General features: G+C 33.6%; 1 protein-coding gene across 1 annotated transcript; it reads left to right on the top strand.

Moving 5' to 3' along the window:
• The first annotated feature begins 1,284 nt into the window (after positions 1-1,284).
• Positions 1,285-4,154, top strand: LOC131623035 (uncharacterized). The gene is made up of 2 exons (XM_058894045.1): positions 1,285-1,634; positions 2,434-4,154. Exons 1-2 carry the CDS (start codon positions 1,527-1,529, stop codon positions 3,811-3,813), a joined length of 1,488 nt encoding a protein of 495 aa, XP_058750028.1. The 5' UTR covers positions 1,285-1,526; the 3' UTR covers positions 3,814-4,154.
• The last annotated feature ends 10,710 nt before the right edge of the window (positions 4,155-14,864 follow it).

Genomic DNA, 14,864 nt, shown 5'->3' on the forward strand with positions numbered 1-14,864 from the left:
ACTTCAAATAAACTCAATTCTAAAACATGAATCAATTTTATTTTAGAAAAACCAAATACATTAAGTGCATGTTTAGTTTGACTTTTGAAAATGTCAAAAGTAATTTTAGAGGTGTAGAATTGATTCTGGGTGATTTTAAGATGTTTGGTTAGATAAAAGTAGAATTGATTATGTGTATGTTGGATTTGGCTTTTGGAAATTACAAAAGTAATTCTAGAGATGTAGAATTGATTCTGAGTGATTTTAAGATGTTTGGTTAAGCAAAAGTAGAATTGATTGTTTCCAGAATTGATTCTAATTTAAGATAGAATTTGTAGCTTTTGTCTCTAGAATTTGTAGCTTTTGGTCAGAATTGATTCTGAGAGAATGAGTTTGGTAGAATTGATTTTAACATAATTGAGTTTAAAAGAATTGATTTATGTTTGAATACGATGATATAAAAGTGATTGTTATCAATTAATGTTGTTTGGATAGTTTTAACAAAATTGATTTTGAATTATATAAATACCAAAATGGTAATGAATTCTAGTATAAATCAAAAAGAAATGAAGTAATTGATAAAACTTAAAGAGGGTAAAGTAGGAAAATTTAAAAAAGTTGTAATAAATAATATATAATAAATGTAGAATTGATTCTACTAAACTAAAAAGTTAGGAATTGTAGCTTCTACTAGAATTGCTTTTGGAGGAGGAGAATTGATTTTGAAAAAGTATCCAAACAAGAAAAAAAATCAATTATCACGTTAAAGTGGATTAGAAGTGCTTTTGGGGTTTGTAGAAGTCAATCCAAACATGCACGTAATTTATTATTCAACTCACTTTTTCATAAATGTATTCAAACATGAATCAATTCTGCTAAACTCAATTTTGATAAAATTAATTCTATCAAACACAATTTTGCTAGAATCAATTCCATCCGGCGTCAATCCAAACACACTTTATGTCTTCAAAATTTAAAATTTATAGCTTCTGCCTCTAAAATTGATTCTCGATAATTTTTATACTTTAATTTATTGTTCAGCTCAATTTTACATAAATATTTCCAAACATAAATCAATTCTATTAAACTTAATTTTGATAAAATCAATTTTACCAAACTCAATATGGCTAGACTCAATTGTGTACACCTCCGATCTAAACACAATAAAATTATTCAAAATCAAATTCTACAATTTTAATTATAAAAAGTGGATTTCAATCAGTAAATAATTAAATTTTTTTCCTTACATTAGCGATGACATGTCCATTAAATTGATAAAATAAAATATTTGAGTGTCAATTTCCATTTCCATTTCGAGGGATGAATGACACAAAGAAAGGCACACATGACACACACAAAACAACACTCTCTCTGATTCCTTCTACTTTCCATTTTCTTCTATTCTATTTCTCTCTCATTATTTTCTCTCTCTCCCCTTTCTCTCTCCCATTACCTGTTTTCTCCAAATATCCATGATTGCATCTCACCGGAAAACCATTCCTCTGCCGCTGCCGATTCTCAAACTCCTATAACTCAAAAACTCACGTATGAATCCCACCATGGGAAGCCTCAATAACAACAGTATCGATACTGTCAACGCTGCCGCCACCGCTATCGTCACCGCCGAATCCAGAGTACAACCCACCACCACACCGGTTCGTCTCTTTCCAAATATCTACTTGTTTCAGTTTTCCATACTTTGTTTACCGAGGTTAACAACGTGCAAAAATATAGAAAATTATGGGATCTCGTGTTCTGTGTATTATGAAAGTTACTTTTTTGACATAATCACTTTTTTTTTTCTTTTCTATGTTTATTTTATTTTTAATATCTTAAACAAACTGTTTGGATTTGTTTTACAAAAAGTGTGAAAAAGAAGAAAATTATGAATTTGGATCTTGAGTGTACCTTTTTCCTGTCATATATTCTATAATTAGTGAAAGGCTATGAATCTATGATTGTAATTTACAAGTGAATAAATAGTAGCAACCATGAATTATTATTGTAATTATTTAAAATAAATTGAATTTTTTTTGATGATTTTTATGGGTTTAATTATATATTAATAGTGTTGAATTTAACAATTGGCTTTTTAATATGCAGTATTTTGTTGTGATGTGGTTTAAATTTCATGATTATACTATAGTTAATTAAGAAAGTGGATATTTTGGAGAAGATTTTGAGCTAAAACTTTGATGCATAATGGTTCAATGAATTTTATTTGATTGTCTTGATGATAATTTTAGAGCATTGTGTTCTGATTTCTAAGATTTGTGGTTATAATCACTGATTCATATGCTTCCTAGTTCAATAAACTGCAATTTATCAATGTTACAGATCTTTGATTTGATTTTAATGATGTATGTTTTGCAATCTATCAATGGTTTCGTGCAAATAAGCAGCTTCGATCCTGTTTCGGCTTTTGCCTCACAATTGATTTTTTGTTAATTGCAGAAAAAACGATGGGGGAGCTGCTTTAGCCTGCCTTCTTGCTTTGGATCTCAAAAACCCAGCAAGCGGATTGGCCATGCTGTTCTTGTTCCTGAACCTGTTGCACCGACGGTTCCGGTTGCCAATGCTGCACCGAATCCTTCAACTACTATTGTAATGCCTTTCATTGCTCCTCCTTCGTCTCCAGCATCGTTTCTCCAATCTGATCCTCCGTCTTCTACTCACTCACCGGCGGCTGGATTGCTTTCACTCAGTTCTCTCTCTGTCAACGCTTACTCTACTAGCGGCCCTGCAACGATTTTCACTATAGGGCCGTATGCCTATGAGACACAGTTGGTTTCACCTCCGGTATTTTCAAACTTCACGACTGAGCCATCAACAGCTTCTTTTACTCCACCACCTGAATCTGTACAGATGACAACACCGTCGTCTCCCGAGGTTCCATTTGCTCAATTGTTAGCGTCTTCTCTGGACCGAGCTCGTAAAAGTAACGGAACACACAAGTTTGCATTGTACAATTATGAGTTTCAGCCTTATCAGCAATATCCGGGAAGCCCTGGTGCTCAACTCGTATCACCTGGATCAGTTATTTCAACATCTGGCACCTCTACCCCTTTACCTGATAGACGTTCATCTCTTGAATTCAATAGAGGGGAAGCACCGAAGATGTTAGGTTTTGAATATTTCTCCAATCGAAGATGGGGTTCAAGAATGGGATCAGGATCATTGACACCAGATGGTGCAGGTCAAGGTTCAAGACTAGGTTCTGGTTCTTTGACTCCTGACGGTGTTTCACATGCATCACGATTAGGTTCCGGGTGCACGACACCTGATGGTTTAGGCAAAGACTCTAGGTTAGGTTCCGGTTCTTTGACTCCAGATGGTGCCGGCCCAACCACTCGAGACAGCATCCACGTACAGAACCAGATTCCTGAGGGTGTTTCTGTTGCAAACTCAGAGCACGGACCTCAAAGTAATGCAACAATAGTTGATCACCGAGTTTCATTTGAGTTAACCGGCGAAGATGTTGCACGTTGTCTTGCCAATAAAACGGGAGCATTACTTCGAAACATGTCTAGTTCTTCACAGGGTATACTGGCCAAAGACCCTATCGACAGAGAAAAGATACTAAAAGAAACCAATAGTTGTTGCGATGCATGTTCGGGGAGAACAATAGGAGGAGAACAATGCTGCTGTCAAAAGCGTAACTCTGTTAGTTCTAGTTCTTCCAAGGAATTCAATTTCGACAATAGAAAAGGTGATGCTTCGGGTACATCAACCAACGGCTCTACATGGTGGACTAACAAGAAAGTTGATGGAAAGGAAGGTAGATCGGTTAATAGTTGGGCGTTCTTCCCAATGTTACAACCCGATATCAGCTAAGGATTTAGTTTATTGCAAATTTGCAACATGACATAACCTCTATGGTTTCATTTTTCTGCAGAATATTTTGCATATAATGCATAACTAGACATTATTTGGAATGGTATATGGATAAAAATAGTCTCTTCTTAGGACTGAAGGATGGTAGAATGCAAGGGGAGTATAGTTTGTAGGTAGGGACATATATAATGGATTTCAAATTCTATGGAACAATTACTCCTTGCATTTCATTTCATCTTCTTAAGTATATACAGAAATAGAAAAGTACAGGTATTTCTTGTTGTGTATTTTTTGTTCCATTTCATGTGCAATAATGAAAAAAAATATTTGTTTTTTTTTTCTTTGAGCTGTTGGATATATAGGTTCCTTATACATCTCTATAGCTACATGTTTACCTGTTTTTATGTCCTTAAATTAATGTCTCAAGGGAGGATCTACAGTTCAGCTAGCACAACAGGGTACTCATCTGCAACTAACTCATGCATGGCCCCTTTTAGATCTTGGTTACATGCGGTCGCAATCGCGTGACTACATCACATGCAGTCAACCACTTTTTGACCGTTCAATAAAGATTCGATAGTATTGAAGGAGAATAGATTAGATGAAGAGAAATCAAACAATTAGAAATATAAGAAGAATTAGAAAAATTATAAGAGAAGTTATTAAAAAATATCTCGAGATAACAATTTGAATAAAAATATGATCTTGGATAAAAGATTACGGCGGAAGTTAATCCATATAACCAATCTCATTTTCATATTGCACACAATCAAAATCTTTCTTTTTTATATTAATGCGTGCATTCGAAAGGCTGCAAAGAAGTTTCTTTCATCATAAGCGTCATACAACATGGTTTTATTAGCATCGGTCAATTTTGTCTGAAGTCGTTTCGAAGCGACTAAAATGATTAAGATTTTTAAAATTTGTTAATTGTAGAGATTAAGTTTGATAACTCTACAATTATAGGGATTGGTTATTGATTGGGAGGGGAATGTGATTGACAGGGAGGATGGGAGGGGAGGGGGGGACCCTAATATAGTGGCTATATGCACTATGTTGGGTTTGTCTGAGTTGTTTCTTCTTGTCTTGTCTCTTAAGTTAACCAATAAGTTCCCTATTGGACAAAATGTTTCGCTTTCATTTCAATGCCTTTAATGAAAGGTAGGTACATGTTTCATTCAACAACCTGCAGGATTAAACTCTTCCATTGACATTGTTTAAAAAGGCAAAGTCGTGTGAATACTTGTGTTCATATTCTCACTAACATTGATAAAACTGTATAGTAGTACTACTAGTTAGTTGCAGTTAAAACTTGGGAAATTCATATTCTATAGAGTTGTTATACTCACCTCAAAATTTGGGGTTGCTATTTTTTTATTACTATGTTCCTAGGTTAAAATTGATCCATTGACATCTTTTTCAATGACTTTTTGAAAATGTATTATGAAGATGAGTGTAAAAAAATAGTTTTCTTATAACCTGTATTATGTACAACTCTTTTTCAATACAGGTGGAAGTAGAACATGCGTGTGGTGTGGGCAATATTTTTCCTTTTGGGCTCTTCCCTAACCGCATGTTGAGTACTAATAGTATGAGGCTAGTTGTGTTCGTATAGGGTCCATTAAAGGTATACTATACACCTGTTATATGTATATATAAAAAGTAAAATACCTTATTCCAAAAAAAAAAAGAGTCATTTCTGACCATGGATCCTCTCCTTCCCTCATTTTCTCTCCTTCACAAAAACAAGTGTAGTAGAATTAATTGCATCAAGAAAAAATGATAAAAAGAAGAAGAGGGAGAAAATATTAGAGAGATACAGAGAGAAAAGTGTGAAGGAGATAATTGGAGAGAAGAAATTGAAGGAGAGGATCCAAGTCCGTCATTTCTCCATAATTTTATAGTTTTCAAAATATTATTAATTTTTTTTCTTCTTTTCCTACATTCCACCCATCAAGTGACATGTAGCATGAACCCTTTAAAGATGTGACCACCATAATCCAGTCATTTAATATTTTATATAATAGACGACTCTGATCGAAGATTTGTTACCTTTGGATACATCTTTTGTATAACTGAATGATGCACAAAATCGTATTGATACAAACTCTTCTAAAAAGATATGTTCTCCTTTCTTTCTAGAAAAATTTTCCCTAATTACTTTCTAGGATCTGATGGATCTTTCCCACCTCCATGGTGACCCTCTTCTTCTAACTTTATGGTGATCATCTTCCTCTCTTTTGAGAGTTATTTTCTCCATCCATCTTTGTTCTCATGTCCTCACGATATCAAAGCCTATTACGGAACATTCCATCTCTCTACCACTACCAACCTTCAAGCTTTCTTTTCTATTTTCGTGGCCGCCACCAGAACCACCACCACCAAGAAATGACAAATTTGTTATGGGTTTTTCGCACATATCAAACGCAACAATGGTGAAGGCACATCTCTCCCCTGTAGTTGCTCCTACACTTTCGCTGTCGACAGTCTTTCGCCACCACTGACATTGTGCGCGAAGAACGTCAAGTTGCGGCCATGGACGATCAATGTTCACGGTAAGTTGTATTCCGATCTCGACTGCATTGGTGTTTTATGCATTTCTTCCACCGTCCCTTCTGGCGTGAAAGATTTTGGTTAAAATTAGTTTGTTCATGGTTCAATGTCATCCTTTAATAAGTTATATTTCCACACTCTACCGAAATTCATCTAATTCGGTCGTAGATTCGTGGGTTGTTTAGAAATACTATTTAGGGTGTAGTATAGATTTGAAGTAGATTTCCATGTTGATACCCTATGTAGCCGTTCTGGATGCCGCTTGTTTGGATGTTAGAAGAAATAGTTAGCGTTTATGGTAAATTTCGTGGTTGCATGCATGTGGATATGTTGTTAACTTTTTTATATCAGTATGCCATTATCAACTAACGTCTTTTCGTTATGCATACTGGATGATGCTTCCCATGAAATGAAAAACCATGGGAAACGCACACGGAGTGTCACTCTTAAAATGATGTTGGAGGAGTCTAACACTCTTTTCGTTGATGCTTCTATTTTGTCCATCGCCTTTCTGCTCTCTTTCTTCACACGTGCTAACTCCTCCAACATCATTTTAAGAGTGACACTCCGTGTGCGTTTCCCATGGTTTTTCATTTCATGGGAATCATCATCCGGTATGCATAACGAAAAGACGTTAGCTGATAATGGCATACTGATAGAAAAACGTTAACAACATATTCATATGCATGCAACCACGAAATTTACCATAAACGCTTACTATTTCTTCTAACATCCAAACAAGCGGCATCCGGAACGACTACATAGGGTATCAACATAGAAATCTACTTCAAATCTATACTACACCCTAAATAGTATTTCTAAACAACCCACGAATCTGCGACCGAATTAGATGAATCGCGGTAGAGTGTGGAAATATAACTTATTAAAGGATGACACTGATCCATGATTAAACTAATTTTAACCAAAATCTTTCACGACAGAAGGGACGGTGGAAGAAATGCGTAAAACACCAGCTCATTCGAGATCGGAATACAACTTACCGTGAACATTGATCGTCCATGGCCGCAACTTGACGTTCTTCGCGCACGATGTCAGTTCTCATGTCCTACACTTTCGTTGTCGACAATCTTCGCGCACTCTTGGTGTTTGATAAAATGCCTAAAAAGAGTGTCGTGTCTTGTAGCATGTTTATGTGTGTCTATTGACATTTCATAGTGAGTGAGAAAGCTTATGAGTCTAACATTCATTCCAACACTACTATCTCTAGCCATTTGTTAAATTGTGAACACTTGAGAAGGTTGGGTAATAATGAGACCAACGAAAGTCGTAATGTGTAAACACAAGTAAAAAAATCATTCATAATTGGATTTGAAAAAAGATGGTGGATTCTCACTCCCACATTGCCATTCTTGTTGTTTGCAAGAGAGTGGATTGCTGGATGAAATGTTGTTGCTTTTGGTTTGGCTATGTCTTAGCTTGTGAACAACCTATGTATGATGTCTATTATGACTATGTAGTACTTTCTCTTAAAAGTTCTTCTAGGCTATGTATGAAGTATATTCCATTTCAATTGCCTAACGATATTTGTAATTCTGGATGGATTGGCTATAAATTAAGCTGAGTTTTACTATAAAAAATGACGCACAAAATCAATGTCACCCCATTACGAAACAAAATTTAGTTTCAGAGATGTATCTCTGGACCAATCAATTCAATATATTGTTGATTGAGCATTCCAATGAAGTTTTCAAAAAGGTATTTTTAGAGTTTTAAAGCAGGAATTTGAAAATCTGTCACCTTTGCATGTTAGGCTTTTCCGGAGATACATATCAGAAAATATCAAACAAAATTATGCTTAAAACAACCACATGCATGATCAGACTCCATACCCATTTTTTTTCTAAAAACCATTTTCAAAATTTTTTTCATCCTCAATTAAGATTTTCACTCCAAAACTTCATTCTTGTGTTTCATCACATCAAAAGGAGCATCAGAAGCTGAAATTCAAGGTAAAGTTCATTTATTTCAAGCCTTATTGCTCACATTAATCTTATTTTGTAGCTTAAAAAACTTACGTTAAATTCGGAAATACATTTCAGCGGTTTGTATGTCTTCATTTTGTAGCGGTCTATTTTCAATATTAGCTGTTTTTGAGTATTTTATATCATTATTTTCATTGGATACGGGGTACCCCGATGTTTTCTTGAAACCTATTGTGTCTCCAGATGCCAAACATGTTGTTATGAAGGTGGTATATGGAAATTAATTTAAAACAAGAGTTTGAATTTCATGATCACCTGCTTCAATGGATTCGTACGGAGGCATCCAAACTGAGATTTGGTGTTGTAATCAGAAGTTCATATAATGGTTCAAATAGAAGTGGTGCATTTTGACATTGACATGCGAAAGAAGTGGAAAGTATAGACCCCGTCTCCGAAATTTCAAACGAGATGACACCAGTTTAAGAAAATGTGAGTGTCTCTTTACGTTGCGTGGTTATCTGTTGGTAAATAATAAATGGAGATTTAATGTGATATGTGGTTTACATAACCATGATTTGTGTAAAAATTTAGCATATCATCCAATTACATGTCACCTTATGTCGGAAGAGAAGAAATGCGTTTCAAACATGATATTGATTTTGGTGCAACCAAAAAATATACTTGCAACTTTGAAATGTAAAAGACCAAACAATATCGCAAATATCAGGCAAGTGTACAATATTCGGTACTAAACTAACATGGTGCTGAGGGGGGATAAAACTAAAATGCAACACCTCTTGAAACTTTTAAATGATAACAATTATGTATCTAAGTAGCGAACGTGTGAAGATGGAGTAACCGTTAGAGATATATTTTAGACTCATCCTCATTCCATCAAGTTGTTTAGCACATTTCCTATTGTGCTCATCATTGATTCAACATATAAGACCAACAAGTACATGCTTCCATTATTAGAAATTATTGGTATTACCTCTACTGAGAAAACTTATTCCGCCGGGTTTGCATTTCTAGAGAGCAAAAAAGAGAAGAATGTTACTTGGGCTTTAGAGGTATCTCAGGAAATGCTGAAGGACCAAGAAGACATGCCGAAAGTAATTATTACCAACCACGATACCACTTTAATGAATTTGATTGCAAAGATATTTCCTACTTCTTATGCATTACTTTTTAGGTATCACATAACAATGAATGTGAGAAGTCAGGTTAAACTCGTGGTAGGAAAAAATAGATAGAGGGAGAAGATGGAAAAATGGACTAGGCGGGCGTGATAGTGGAAAAAATAATGGATGTATGGAATATTATAATAAATTATTCTACAAAAGAGTTTTATGTCGACGTTGTTATACATTTCAGGAAGGTGTGTGAGAAATATCCAGATTTATTGAAATATGTTGAAAGTAGAATTTTGGATCAGGTGAAGGAGAATATTGTTTGTGCTTGGAATGATCAGGTTAGACACCTTGGATATACAACAACAAACCAAGTTGAGCCTGCCTAAGCTACACTGAAGAATTGGTTGGGAAATAGGAAGGGTGATTAGGGTAGAGAATGAAACTATGTGAACCAAATGATCCAAAAACAACATAATGAAATACAAACACCATTTGCTCGTAGCATCACTGTGTTGGAACACAGATTTAAACACAACAATCTTTATTCTCTGTTGGATTTAGCCATAGTTATAGATTTAGCCGATGACAAGTATTTCAGTTCATCTTAGTTATTATTTGAATGTAATCTTTTATTAATATTAATGATATCTAATATTTACATTTTGAAGTTTTTCAAAAAATTATGCATTTATTACAAATTCTGTTTCTGTCTAAAATAAAATTTCATTCTGTTATGAGTGGTCCGGAAATACATCTCTGAAATAACAAAAAAGGGTGGTACTATAGATGAATTTCTGGAACATCCCTTGGTACGAGATAGAATTTCAGAGGTCCATATTTGTCTACAATAACTATAAATATAGGGAACTTGTTTCATTGTTTCATACTAAAACACATTACAATAAAATGAACATCAATTGGCATGTCGCAAATGTCTACTATAACCGTGTGAAACCCTCAATCGAATTTAAGATTAATGAGTACACCCCTTTAGCAGATCTGAAATACATACTGCAAAATTTCCTACCATACAGCGACAATCAAAAAATTGTTAAGATCTGTACCATTTGTCATCGGTTGACGACAAAGGGAAGATTAAGTTCAACAACTTTGAGCTGAAGTTGGGTGCAAATTTAAGGGCTATGTGGAATACTTTATCCGTTTAGACACAAAAGTTCTGATCGAGGTGGATGCGACAATTTCGAGGTCAGTAGAAGATATTATGAAGATGTTGCAACGTCCATCTGGATATTGAAATGTAATGTTTAATATATGTTAACATCACTTATGTAATGTTAATTTTATGTTATCAATGATAATTTCATATTGTCAACTTGTTGGTTTTATGCTTCTACTTCAATATGATACATAAATACATCTCTAAAGTGCTTACGGGAGATGCATCTCCTGATTAAAAAAACACACAAACATGGGGCTTCACTCGAAATCAATCTTGGTAGTATACGTTTGGCGCGTCTGGAGATGTATCTCCAGAATCTGGGGATATTATTATATTTTCACGTGGTGTACTAGTAATGCATATGGTGCATTAAGAAACCCTTTTTTTATATGATAGTACTGAGTTTTTGCGATTTGATCTAGTTATTCATATTTATTTAAGGCATAATATTTTTTTTTGGTCTCATATGTTAATTTTAAGGTTTATTTTAGTCTTTTTAGTTAAAAAATGTTCATATTGGTCCTTAACTCTTCAAAACATATTTTTGTTAGTTATTTGCGTCTAATTAACGACGAAAAACACTCAAAAATCATTTAATTAAATTAGCTTGCTTGATAAGCTTAAAAGATATTTCTAATAGCTTGAAAACTAACTTTTTTTTGTTAGTATAGATGATATATTGAGAAAGGAAAAGATAAACAAAAAGTAGGAGGACTATACCAAAACCCACTTATAAGAAGGAGAACCTAAAAAAATGCATTCCAAACCTATTTTTTTTACAGGATCTTGTCCAATGCCCATAGGAATCTCATCAAAGAATATTAAGGAAGTAGTTTTGAGGCATGTATTAGCAGAAAAATATGCACAACTATTTCCTTCCCTATAAATATGAGATAAAAGAAAAGTCATATTTGCAGTGATATTCATATTGTCATTCCAAAGATTCCTTAATTTCCACGAAACCATGGAGGGGTTAAATAAAGCGTGTACAACAAGCAGATAATCTGTTTCTATTCACATTCTTGTCCAAGATTTTTCTTTAGCAATTTGGATAGCTCTGATAACAGTCCTGCACTCAGCAAAAAAAGAAGAGGGACTGATGATATTTTCAGCAAAAGCAAATACAAAAGCTCCAAAATTATTACGAGCAATTTTCCCACAGCCAGCCCTGTCATTACATGGGGAGAAGGCTCTATCACAATTAAATTTGAGCCAACCTTGAGGAGGAGGAGGAGGAGGAAGCCGAATGATCTCCTTGATAGAGGGAGCACGAGGCATCTAGAGAGATATCAAAGGCTTTGAGCAGAAGAAAATCATCCATGGAAGATATGGCACAAAGGTTAGTGTTGTTTGCAGTGCGAGACATTTGGGCTTTAATGCTTGCAATATAGCTAATTACAGTATGAGTTTTGTTCATAAATCTCACGTCATTCCTATTTCCCAACATTCCAAATTCCATTTATGATGTAAACTATGCCGGAGGTGATGACTAAGGAGCATTGAGGAGAACGACTGTTAATCTTCCATAAATCCTCTAAGCTTGCCGGAGGGTATTTATCATTTATATTCATGCAGAACCAAAACCAAAGGTTCCTTGTAAAGTTGCAGGAGAAGCAAATGTGCTCCATGTTTCAGAATTGGATTTGCAGATAGCAAACTGAGGATATGTTACACCCTCTGCACATGAGTTGGTCATCAATAGGGAGTTTCCCAAGCATTAATTTCCAGGCACTCATAGTTTTTGAAGGGGGTATGTCCTTGTTCCAAATCTGTTTTGTCCAAGGCAGCAAGTTTGAAGTAGTTGATTTGATTATATAAGCCTCTTTCAGACAAAGAGTTCCTAAAGTATCACGGGCCAGATTAACTGATCAACAACATTACTATTAGAAAAATAGACCTAAATAATTCTAACTGACATGAATGGAAACAAGTTGTGGCAATTATGGAGAAAGATCCATTGACTAGACTATTTAAGAAGTAAACAGCTTTACTATAAATGTTGATGCCTTAGGGATTCAAGATATTCCAAACTTGCTTCAAGATGAAGATGTTGCTTGCACCAATTATTTAACTAAACATTCTTATAAAAAAACTTAAGCATTTTCTAATTAAAAGATCTTTTAGAGTGACTTGTGTTATGTAGATTATATGGCTTCTATTAGTTGATCTAAGTTATTCTCACCATTAATTATAATTATAAGTCAATCATATGTTAAAATCCACAAAATATTTATATTTAAGAACGGAGAGTAACTATTACTTCCTCTGTTTTTTAGTTTTTTAATATAAGTCATTTTGAAGAAAAAAAAAGTATTTAAATATAAGTCGCTTTACAATTGCAATAAATAATTAATACTATTTTTCCTATTATATTTTTAAATATTTATTATTCTCTCTCCTTTCAATTATATAAATTTATCTTCCATATGTCATTAATAAAGGATAATTTTGTAAAAAGCTTCGTAATTTCTTATTTTCATACAATAAATTATTAATTTTTTTTAATTTGTGTGAAAAATCTAAAACGACTTATAATAAAAAACGGAGAGAGTATTATTTTTATAAAATAAAATATATTTGTCTTTTTCCATGATTCCAATTATTAAAGCCTAAAGTTGCCGTTTATGATTTTAGATAATGTTATTATAACCTACGGCTCACATTTATAACAGATTATCATGTTTCACCATGTGACTATGAGGTGTCTTTGGCTCTTTGTAATTAGGGGTTAATAAAACAAAAACATATTCACATGTATTCCGAGATAAATTTTTCCATGGAAATAAGTTGGATAATTTAATAGGCAACCGCCACTAAAATGAATAGATATTTAAATTATCCAAGTCAATGATACTCTTATATCTATGAATATTTATATCCCTTGGTAAATTAGTAAAATTTTAAAATAGTTTATCACTTAAATGAAAAATTCCTAACAAAAAAATATATTCTAGCTTCATATTTTTTATTAGTTAGACCTTTTGAAAAATTCATGTGTTGCATGTTTAAGATAAATATTGTTACTTGAATTAAATGGATAACAATAATATTTATTTTTATTTTAACAAATATATTTATTTTTACTTTTATCCCCTATTTATATTATTTTAAATTTGGGTTAAATAAGTTTTTGGTCCCTCTAAATATAGCGGTTTTCAACTTTAGTCCCTCAAAATATTTTCTTCAAAGAATGGTCCTCCTAAAATTTTTAATTTTAACTTTTGTTCCCTCCTGCAATTTAGCGACGGTTTTTTTAATTTAGTGACAGTTTTAGTGACGGTTTTAGCGACGATTTTTAATTTAGCGACGAAATTAGCGACCATTTTAGCTACGATTTTGCCATGAGGGACCAAAAGTTAAAATTTAAATTTTTAGGAGGACCATTCTTTGAAGAAAATATTTAGAAGGACTAAAGTTGAAAACCGCTATATTTAGAAGGACCAAAAACATATTTAACCCTTTAAATTTTTGATCTTCCATTTATAAATTTCAGTTTTTTAGTCTCCAAATTTTGTATTTTTGGTAATTTTTAGTCCCCCACCAAAATTGCATATGTGGCATATTTTAATGTTGACTTGTTTCAAAGACCTTGTTGCCACGTAATATAAATATTTTATGTAATTATTTTCAATTAAAAACATTTTCTAAAAATCTTAAAGTTCTAAAAATTAATTGCTGAAAACGTTTTATAATTATCTTGTACCCTAATTTCTCTTGTTCGTTCTCCGTCCCTCAACTTCATTCAATCAAACCCAGATGCTTTAACCCAAAGTCTCTCAACCTAACGTCTCAACCTTAAGTCCCTCAAACCCAAAAACGTTGTTTGAACTCTCATCTTTCAATCGAAGAACCGAGAAACCTTTTTCGAAGTTCAAGATGCAAGGAACGACAACGACATGAGCGACATTCTACCCATTCCGCTTTCATCGAAGAACAAAGAAGATCTCAGATTTTGTGTGAGGTATGTCATTATTCACTTTCTCCTCGTGTGATTTTATCTTGTTATCTGGTTCTTTTAGACAATACACTGATTGTAAACATTGTTATTTAGACTATGTCAGAGTCAATGCATTAAGCTGAGAATTCATCATATGAGAAAGTTAGTAGAGCATCATGTTAGATGGTATGTTGATGGATTAGTGTCTAAAATGGATTAGGTGTGGGATACAAATTACATGTCATATATGCAGTTTGAAAAATTGAAACTAAATGAGGGATATAGGAATATCAAGTGCACGTGGT

This window comes from Vicia villosa, unplaced genomic scaffold (genome assembly GCF_029867415.1).
Source record: "Vicia villosa cultivar HV-30 ecotype Madison, WI unplaced genomic scaffold, Vvil1.0 ctg.000048F_1_1, whole genome shotgun sequence".
Lineage (NCBI taxonomy): Eukaryota > Viridiplantae > Streptophyta > Magnoliopsida > Fabales > Fabaceae > Vicia > Vicia villosa.

Coding starts and splice junctions, on each gene's coding strand:
- LOC131623035 (XM_058894045.1), top strand. CDS start 1,527: ATGAATCCCACCATGGGAAGCCTCAATAACAACAGTATCGATACTGTC. Junction 1,635..2,433: donor TACAACCCACCACCACACCG/GTTCGTCTCTTT, acceptor TGTTAATTGCAG/AAAAAACGATGGGGGAGCTG.